This window comes from Acanthaster planci, linkage group LG04 (assembly GCF_054643075.1).
Source record: "Acanthaster planci isolate LZ-2023a linkage group LG04, COTS_SCS, whole genome shotgun sequence".
Lineage (NCBI taxonomy): Eukaryota > Metazoa > Echinodermata > Asteroidea > Valvatida > Acanthasteridae > Acanthaster > Acanthaster planci.
Genome location: NC_141780.1, coordinates 22,803,055 through 22,813,475, shown reverse-complemented (window position 1 = coordinate 22,813,475; position 10,421 = coordinate 22,803,055). Strand labels below are relative to the sequence as shown.

The following is a 10,421-nucleotide window of genomic DNA, read 5'->3' as shown; positions in this document are numbered from 1 at the left end:
CAGACGTCATTGGCCAATGAAAGTGAAATAAATGAATGATTCATTTGGGACCAGACTAGTGAAGATATTTCAAACTTACAGGCACAATCGTTTTGGACTCAGGGAAACAGATGCACGATTTAAGATGTGTCTTGCGTCGGTGTGTGGATTATTTCGTCTGGGTTCCTTGGAATCATGGTTGAGGTAAAGTAATGATTGGCTACATCTAGAAATAATTCAGTCATGATGAATTGAAGTAACTGTATGATACCCCGTATTGCCGTTGTAGTGTGAAACTACGGTAGAACTACTGTACATGTAGGCCTACTCACGAGCATGATTAGCCGAGCGGACGATAGCCCCACTACTACGGACTCTCACTCCCGAGTGAGAGTGCGTGCCACACTAGTGGGGCTAAGCGGACGACAGCCATGACAGCGAACCCGCTGGTGGGCCGGGGGGGGACACCCCCAGAACTGTGGGGTCTAACCCCCTATACATGTACTCCCATGAACGTTCGTGGGAGCGGAGTCGGACCCCACAGTTCTGGGGGTACGGGGGATGAATTATCATGATGATTGAATGAATGGAACTTAAAAAAGAGTTCCATATAGTACAGACGCCGCTTGACACCCTGTACGCACACCCTATGACAAATGAAGGAGACTTCTTTATACAGTACGTAGCAACAGATTCACTGAATCCACGTATAGCCACGGGAGAAGACGTGACACAAAGTTACTTTAAGTTCCTGTCCCTGGATCAGATAAACACAAGAACCTGATCCCCAAAAGAGCTGATTGACATTGTTGAGACTATTGTATCAGGAAGCCTGTTCCAATCTCTACAAGTTCTGGGTACAAAGGAATTCCTATGCGCTTCAGTTTTGCTGTGCGGCAAATCAAGTTGAATACTGTTTCCAGTGGCTGTTTTACCTGGTCTTTTCAGAACCATACAGACTCACAAAAGAGATTGTATCCTTGCATGGTGCTACTGCAAGCTTTCCACCTTAAATTACATTTGCCGTGTAGAGGCCCATTCATGGAGTTTATCAATTTCTTCCTGAAGTGTGATGCAGTCAGCCCGGTTGTGGATATTTCTATAGAAAATGCAATCGTCAGCAAAAAGACAAATTTCTGACTGAAGATTGTCTGTGATGTTGTTGATGTAAAGCAAAAGTAAAAGAGGGCCGAGGACTGTGCCTTGAGGCACACCAGAGTCCACAGAATCCATATCAGAACTAGATCCATTGAACACCACTCTTTGTTTACGCATCTGAAGAAAGTTGGCTATCCACTTCAGTAACTTTCCACGTATTCCATACATATGAAGCTTAGCTTTCAGACGCTCACGGGGGACAGTATCAAACGTTTTGGAGAAGTCAAATATTGGTCAGACCGGTCTGAAAAATTCCAATTGTTTTTATTAGTAAATGACTTGGTGTTTTTTCCCCCCTAAATTGAGCTTTTCAGTTTTCTGGACATGTTTTTGCTTTCTGATGGTTAATAAAAGTAACTAATAGGTCACTGTAGCCTTGTTGTAGGGAATAATTACTGGCATCCACATGATGGATCTCTTCCCAAAGGGAACACATTATAGTCGCTTGATCGTTAAGTGAAAATGCTAAATAGGTATAAAGCAAGTTGTAGAGTCCTGGTGACTTTGACTAGCATGACTAGATACTGCATCAATTGAAAAGTAACTGCTTTCAAGGGTTTTGCCCTTCAGCAAAAATGATGTCATCAGTTTGTCGTGTATACATGCATATCACTTTACATTCTTGTCAGGTATACCAATCCAGACTTTCAAGGGATGTTGGAGGAATGAGACAGTGCTACATGTATTATGAGGTGGAGGTGGAAACTTGTAAAAAATAGAGACGTTTGGAGAAGGAAGTTACTTCTTCTTTTCTGTTTTTTTTTCACAGATTTTTTAAGCAAATAAATGTATCAAAACTACTGTATGTTTTATGTTTCTGCTTTTGATCTCATTGGCTTGTAATTATTAGCCAATACAATGGGCCACAGTTGTGGTGATTCATCCAGGATCCTACTGGTTACGGATTGGCCGTGCAACAGACGCTCTACCTGTTACTATCCCACAAGTCATTGCAAGAAGACAGAAGGATCGGTCCATCCTACCGAAATATGAAGACTCAGTTCTCATCAGGGATGGTATATTTGTAAGTTCAAATTATTCAGTTTGTATTTATGTTGAGAACATAACTACAGTTCTGTTTATTTTATTCATCCATTAAACATCAAAGTTACAAAAGCACGGAAGTCATTGTCTAACTGGTGCTTTCTCATGAAAATCCTACCAAGTTAAGACTTATCCCTAAAACAGTCTTCTGACAGAGTTGAGTCTACCTTCACAATGTCCTCATGAACTAGGCCATATTTGTTATACAGTTGTATAGTTTTCCTATATTACTGTCTGCTTCATAAAACTCAACTAAAACTATTCTACAAATGCTGTAAAAAAGTGTAGAAATTGGTAGTAAACAGGTGCTGTGAATTGTAGATGTTAAACTGTCAAATGTCTTACTCTGTTGAGTGGGACACTGGGACAAGTGACAGTAGGGTATCATGACTTGCCAATATGCGCTCACAGCTTCAGTCAAGAACTTGCACCAACAATGAGCATGTTGCCACCGCAGTCTCCTCATGTTAGAGTATATAAATTAATATACATGTATTCACATTATGGCCCTATTCACAAAGCTACTGAGCGAAAGTGCTTACTAAGGAAATTTATGAATTAAGCCAAAAAGCCAGATGAGTGGTACCAGTTGTGAGCAATGCATGAAGTTTTTGGCTTGTTGCTTGTTTCTGCTAACCTATTGTCTTAAAAGCTTAGCAAGTTTCTGTGTTCATACACATACATGTAATTAGCTTAATGAAGCATGTCTTAGCTTGTAACTGACTGTCATATATGTGCACACTCCCGTAGAGTTGGATATCATGGCGCGCCCCGTTGATCACCTTATCCAATTTTTTTAGTACACTGTATTGCACCCTGAACTTATGTTCAAATGGTTCTGATTCTACACTGTCTAACGCAGGGTTTAACAGGTCTGTGTACTAACAACATCACTCACATGGTCCACTGAGCACTATAGGAAAGCACAGGGTGTGGTGTCATCATTGCAGAGGTTTATTGGAAAATGACACCGCATTAAGAACTACATGTGTAGATTGATATTGATTGATTGATCCTTACAGCATCCTAATAGTGAGACTCAGCAAGAACATACTCTCAAGATGGTGGAGCAAGCCATCTGGTCTCGTAAGACGTCTCAGGGTCAGCGTAGACAAAGTGTTCCTGCTGCAGAGGTATGGCGGTGATTAAGGTGGTAGGGCCAGCCTGGTTGATGATTTGGACGCAGTTTTGTGGCTCTCTCCCTCATTGATGACAGAATTAAGAAGCTGCATAAGAAGTGGCATACATGTACGTCTATTCCATGCATCACAAGGAGGTTTCATTTGTGCATTTATGCAGATGCTATTGTTAGCAACAGCAGCAGAGCAATTTTTAAAGCAGGGTCAGTTATGAGACAGACCCTTAGGCATCAGCCATTTCTAGACTGATATGTTAATCCCCACCCCACTAAAGGACTTGCTGGGGTGGAGCATACCACTTTGACTTGAACTGGGGACATCTGAATAAAGTGAAGTAATCTGTCTTTAGCGTGGAAGTTTTTTTGGAGTATATTTTTCATTGTCAGGTGACTGGTTTCAACCGTGCAGTCAAATCACAGCCAATAGATGACAATTCAGGAATGCAGTGGAGTGACACATCTAGCAAACCAGAGTTCATCATTGGTGAAGAGGTTAGTACAGAAGACATTGACGAGAAAAATGGTAGCTGATCCCAAGTGACCAAGATCTTGTTATGTTCTATAGAATAAATATAATTTTTTTGCATAGTGTTTTGGTATGTCTGTTAAAATTTTAACCATGCTAAATCTAACAAGATCCAAAAGTAAGCATTTCTAATTACTTTTTTTCTGTAGATCTGAAAAGCTTGAGTCATTAGCATTTCAATGTTGTTCATTTGAGGAATGGAAGACATCTTTTATCCTGTGAAATGGTTCCTGTTTCATAGATGACACACTTCAGCAGTTATTAGATACGGGAGCTGGGGTGGATGGGAGTGTCACCCTCCCCTCAACACTCCCACCCTCCTTGTTTCAGCTTTGTCAACAAAACTTTTCTTCCCGTTGGCAGAATCCTGTGTCAAGTCAGCATGATGCAGTGAACAGCACTATACTGTACATGCATAGAGTCAGAATGTTGACGTTGCATAGTGCCCCCAGCATCAGATGATTTCTAGACCCCTCCTTCCTACTCCTCAAGAAACACTGGCCTCATGAGTTGACCTCTTTATTACAGTCATAACCAATAATTTATACCTTTATGAGATCGTTCACTGGACAAGTTGATGCCAGGCACCATTTAAAGTTTTTGTCAATTGATGACATGGTAGATTTAACATTTTTGTGAATTTTTTTAATTTTAGGCTTTATATCTGGAACCTAACGATGGTTTCAACATTCATTGGCCAATCAGACGAGGCGGGCTCAACCTTCACTGTGGTGTTGGAGGGTCACTGACAAGCGTGCTGCAAGACTTGGAGACCGTCTGGGGCATGACCTTACAACAGAAACTGAACATACCCCTCAAAGACCTGAAAGTAAATACATGACAGTGACTTTTATAGGTGAATCCAATGATGAGATTTAGAAGCAATTACTGTGATGGCACCATGCTTATAAGCAGGTGGTACAAGCAGGTGGTACAATCATGCTAAGTTCCTGTTCCACCAATAGGATGTTGTAGCTCACCAAAAACCAGAGTTTAAAAATTCGTGCAGTAGTGCCTTGCCATCCCAGTAATGGCATTTCTTCAAATAAGTCGCTGCAGAAAAGTCACCATCAGGGAACATACTCATTGGTTGGCAAACTTTGAAACTTGGCTTAGGAATCAGGCAGAGAAATTTTCTCAGGAAAGACAAGCAATTCCATTGTAATAAAAGCAAAAGGTGTGGGCAAGATACAGTTCTGTGTAATGAAATCTTTTGAATATCTCGTAATTGTACTCTTGTCTTTCAAAGAAATTGAAGATGTTTCTTATGCATGTTAGATTTTGTTTAGTAACTTGAATATGTTGTAAATCCGGGATGCATATTGATTACAGGACTGCTTACAATTCAAGTTTTATGCGGAGTGTTTGTTTTTCTTGTATTCTTTTCTGGTTGCAGCATTATCGAGCTGTCCTGATCATACCAGATATCTATCATCGTCCTCATGTCAAAGAACTCATGAACCTTTTATTGCTTAGGATGGGCTTTGGGGCTGCTATTGTCCATCAGGTAGGCCGCTGATTACACAACAGATTTCAGTAACAATCAAACAACATGAAAACTTTTCATTGCCTTTTTTTGAAAGAGGTTCGTACTTATAGGACTTTAAGTTCAAACAAAAAATGAGTGGATTTCTTGCAGTGAAAGTATGATTTTACGCTGACCAGCTTAAAACACAAAATAAAACAGAATGATGTACACAAGGAATGGGGTTTGAGTAATTAAATTTTTGAATAACGAGATTGAGACTCTGCATGATTTGGGGGTAAACGCAAACACACTTGTTTGTTCTTGTAAAGATTTGTTGAAGTCTTGTGACCCCAACACTGTCTTTGCTTCTTAGGAGTCAGTGTTAGCTACCTACGGAAGCGGTCTTAGCAGTGCTTGTGTTGTGGATGTTGGCGACCAAAAGACCAGTGTCTGTTGTGTTGAAGATGGCTTGTCCCATAGAAACACAAGGTATCATGGAGCATTCAGATATACATATTGGACAAGTAATGGCCGCCAGTAACACACGATGAGGATTAATATATTATTATTAATACATTGCACTTTTCACCCAGGTTGTGTATGACATATGGTGGGAGTGATGTCACCCGTTGTTTCACATGGCTGTTAGAGAGAGCTTTCTTCCCTTACCAAGAATGCCAACCAGCCAAGACAATGGATGCTCTTCTCCTTCTGGAACTCAAAGAAACATTCTGCCATCTGGATCAAGTGGGTTTGACTCTTCAGTCTTGGGGGGGGTCCTTCCCGAAGGCATTTGTCTTGAGAATATTGAGTTTTTTGCCCTTGTCTATCGTTATGATGGACCTTTCAAAGCGTGTTGTCAATGTAGTATTACTAAAACTATTTATGTACCTTAAATGAAAATGGCTTACTTCTAGATTACCAGATGCAGGATGATTCAAACTGGTTTATCTCAAAAGCCAGTCACAGATCTTATAAGACAGAAACTCGCTTGTGATTGGACAAAATTGGCCATATCAAATGTTTGGCCACCATGGGCATTGGGAGCAAAAATCTTTTTTCTCTGGATCAATTTCATGTTTTTTGGGTTGTTTTTTGGTTGGTTTGTTCGTTTGTTTTCAAGCAAATTGATGATTTTAATCCAAATTAAATTTTGTTGGGTTACTTTTCCTTGTTCTTGTTCCTTTTTTTCTGCAGAGGGAGGGAGACAAGCCCCCCCCTGTGCACCCCTCCCTAGCAACACCCATGATGGCAACATTATTTCTACCAAGAAATTTATTTTACTGCATGTTTTTCAAAGCTGCCTGACACTATCAATGCTACGTAGCTTTCATGTATGATCTTCCCACCAGGACTTGGATGGAGTGCAGTTACTAGACTTCCATGTCCGTTATCCCAACCAGCCCACCCTTATGTATCAGCTCAAGCTGGGCGACGAGACCCTTCAGGCACCCATGGGGCTCTTCTATCCGTTAATATTTGGCATCATCGGAGAGAAGATGACCTACACCCAGCAAAGGAATCAAGGTGACTCGGAAGATGTTCATGATGAACTGTACTTACTTCAGACACAGAAAGAGCAGCAACAGGTAAAGATGTCTGCTTAATTGCTCTATTCCTGACTGATTGAGGGCGCTGTTCATTGAAATATGTATGCAGCAATCTGAGTAAGTGAACACTGCACACTCAGAACTCATGAGTCACAGTCACTGCATTTCACCAAGATTATCAAAAGTGAGTCATTTCTTTTTGTAACATGATATCAAGTGTACCATGTGTACAAGGAATTCTGTGTACACAGAAGTAAATCATGGTTTATTGCCTCGTTTAATAATTGTACGAGCTTTATGTAGGATCTTTTGTGTGGTTGGTGAGTAGTTTCTCAGTTGATGAGGTACTCCAAGTCTGAAGATGACCTCAATCTCACAGCAGAAAAAGGGATTGAATATGGCCTGCGTGTCATCATTGGCTACCTCTGATGCAGTTATCATTAACCACAAACTGCTTGTATGGGAGATTAGTCAGGCAATGGAAAGTAGAATTCACAATCTACACATCAACCAATGTAAGTTTGGAGGCTGACGTTAGGTCTTCAGTTATGTTGCTTGTAATTCAGACACAAGTATCAATGTGACCCCAAGCAGACAAGTGGTTTCCAGCTTCTCACGGACTATCTATAAACAGTGTAGCTAGTACTGCCATGCTTGAAGTTTTCACAACTTGTTTTACGAAACATTCTCCCGCAGTCAACCAAGAAATCAGGCTCTGCCACCAACTCAGATTCCACCAATCAGAATGCAGATGGTATCATGACATCATCAGGGAGTCAATTGTCCACTTCACCTACCAGCCAATCACAGAGTGATCTGATTCAAGCAGAGGAAGCTCCTCCCCCAACCATCTCCAGACGAATCTCCACCTCTCAGTCATTAGACAAGCCTCTAGGAGTGGACCAGGCTATACTTCACAGTATTGACTGTTGCTGTAAGTTCACGTAGAATATCAAAGCATCCGTCTGAGCTAATTTTCTGTTTTGAAGGTGTAGCCACATGAAAGATAAATGAAAACAGATATGAGGTACACAGTAACAAAGTGTTGTCTTTTTATATTGGCACACACAGCCCCTTTAATATTCCTCTTTGGGGGAGGGGCATAAACTTTCCACACCTCCTGCAGATTTATTTTTGCCCCTATTCACACCTGTTTCCTTCCCGACAGTTTATCAACATGCCAATCCATCAACAACTACTTTGGGTTTACAGTTGAGTGTGTACAATTGTAACAGAGGTCAAAGGTTATTGTAAGAGAATCATAATCTTGTCTATTCATTCACCAGCTACAAACTGTTACAAAAATCATGGTTTTTGCATTTAGAAAAAAAGGTATTGTCATGCAAGGGTAGAGATAATGCAACCTCGTTAGTAACCAAGAAAACAATAACGGCAATTCAAATATTCATCATCTATCTTGAGCAGCATCTGATGAAACCAAAAAGAAGATGTATAGCTGTATCTTGGTAGTTGGAGGAGGGCTGAGTCATTTCCAAGGGGCGTCAGATATGTTACAGCATCGTGTACAAACTAAGATGCCACCGTCATTTCGTAAGGTAGTGGACAAAGTGGAAGTCATCTGTAAATCCAAGGTAATCACAGTATTTTGTGAGTAAACAGTTTCAGTTTGACGATGTCTGTTCCGCCAGATTTTTATTTAGTTTTTTAAACAACTTTTTTTGAAGTACTTTAGCAACTTATGTTTAGGCGCGATGTAATCCTACCATTCATGAGCTACATGTTGGCAGCTTTCAGAGCTGTAGTATTAATAATCTCTTTTTGAACGTTTTGCTGCGGAGAATTCTTTATGACTATCAAGTTTGGAAAACAGTGTGTTAGTAATTTTGGTTGTACTCCAAAGTCTTTGTCTATTCTCTCAAAGACAATTTGGAGATATAGTGTCTTCTAGTTGTATAAAATCTGTGCCCAGCTCAGATTTATATATGCCATGTGGTTTTTTCCCTGAATTTTCGTAGGATCTTGACCCACGGATGACGTGTTGGAAGGGGGGCACAGTCTTAGCATGCCTGGACACTGCACAAGAGTTGTGGATTAGACAGAGAGAATGGAAGACACATGGACTCAAGGTGTTGAGGGAACGCTCACCCTTCGTCTGGTAGCAGCATTATGCGTAGATTTCATTTTCTAACTTTACCAAGCATTTATCCAGGGTTTGTGAACCCTGCAAAACTTGGAGAAGGAAGTCCTGCTAAAGATGGAGCCAGAAATGAGTTTGAAAATTCCCCCCTCCAAAAAAAGACAACTCATATTTGGAATTTCATTGTTACCTATCCTGTGTGAGGATTTGGGGCACTTTGGAGGTGATGAAGTCCTTCAGAAAAACTTTAGAATTTGGTCCATATATCCTGGAGAAGCCTTCACAGAGTTGAATGTCAATCCAAGGGATTAAAGCTGAAGATGCAGTGGAAGTAAAACCAGAGATGACAAGTGCTTGGCAAGGAGCATAAGTGGTTTATTTGATTCTGCATATATGTACCTGTTAGGTATTTATTGTAAAGTACCCATTCACTCTTAGTTATAAATAGATAATCCATTAAGCCCCGCCCATTATTTTGGACCAATCACAGTCAGGATTTATGTTTAACATGCGTGCACAAAAGTCTGAAATGTATGCATATGCTTATGATGCGCGCTGCTGAAACATGTAGTGTGGCGTTGGAGAACACGTGCTATGTGCCCACATGTACAGAGGGCAGAGCTTACTGGATCAGTCTGCTGCAAAATATGAATGGGTGCATGGACTGTGCATTTTTGTATAGTTTTTATATGTTGGAACTTTGGCCAGGTTTGAACAACGGCAAAGTGCATTTTTGAATAAATGTTTGCCACTTGAGAGGTACAGCCTTAGTGATATTCATGAATATCTGGGTCTTGTGTGTTGTAATAGACCCCTTGCAGCTGGTAATTGGTATTGGTTCCTTTGACATAATTGCATTGATTGCACCTGTTCACCATCATCTGATCACTTATATCCCTTTAAATAGGGCCCAAGAGCTGTACTACCTCCATGCCCTGGGTATAGAGTCTGTCTAGTACCTGGGTCTCATTTATGGCATATGTGGGGCTACCATGAATGACGAATTTCAGTTACGCTCCATCCCTAGAAGTCTTGCACTCAAGGAGAAGACCCCCCGTGAAGAAACCATCCCTTGGCTTCCCTTGGTCACCACTTTTCACCCTCATCTTCCTCCCCTCTGCAAAATAATCAACGACAATCATCATATCCTCCACACTTCAGACTGCCTAGCCAGTGCCATCTCAGACACCCTTGTGACTTTAGTACAGGCGCAACTAAGAGTTGAGACTACAACATAATTATACAGCATGAAGGTTTTTGCCTTAATGAACAAGACTTAGCTTAGCAAACAGTAAGGGTTCAGCACTTACGCATAAAGGAAATACAGAATAATTGAAATGGCATAATGAATTCTCATGAATGATCAGCAAGAATCTCTGTACAAGCATGAACTCTGACATTGCTGCTGGCAAAGCAAAGCCACTATACATTTTCAAGATCAAGATTTCAAGAAAATAATA

The 10,421-nt window shown here is 40.7% G+C and overlaps 1 protein-coding gene across 1 annotated transcript; it reads left to right on the top strand.

Annotated features, from left to right (window-relative positions):
* The first annotated feature begins 35 nt into the window (after positions 1 to 35).
* On the top strand, positions 36 to 9,717 carry actr8 (actin related protein 8). Its single transcript, XM_022242313.2, has 12 exons — positions 36 to 183; positions 1,988 to 2,161; positions 3,204 to 3,314; positions 3,707 to 3,811; positions 4,501 to 4,674; positions 5,242 to 5,352; positions 5,687 to 5,802; positions 5,907 to 6,060; positions 6,666 to 6,902; positions 7,560 to 7,797; positions 8,289 to 8,455; positions 8,840 to 9,717. The coding sequence occupies exons 1-12, from the start codon at positions 175 to 177 to the stop codon at positions 8,981 to 8,983; spliced, it is 1,740 nt and encodes a 579-aa protein (XP_022098005.1). The 5' UTR covers positions 36 to 174; the 3' UTR covers positions 8,984 to 9,717.
* The last annotated feature ends 704 nt before the right edge of the window (positions 9,718 to 10,421 follow it).

Excerpts from the sequence above, each read along its gene's own strand:
- actr8 (XM_022242313.2), top strand. Across the intron at positions 4,675-5,241 it reads TACCCCTCAAAGACCTGAAA|CATTATCGAGCTGTCCTGAT; the intron begins GTAAATACATGA and ends TTCTGGTTGCAG. Across the intron at positions 6,061-6,665 it reads CATTCTGCCATCTGGATCAA|GACTTGGATGGAGTGCAGTT; the intron begins GTGGGTTTGACT and ends TCTTCCCACCAG.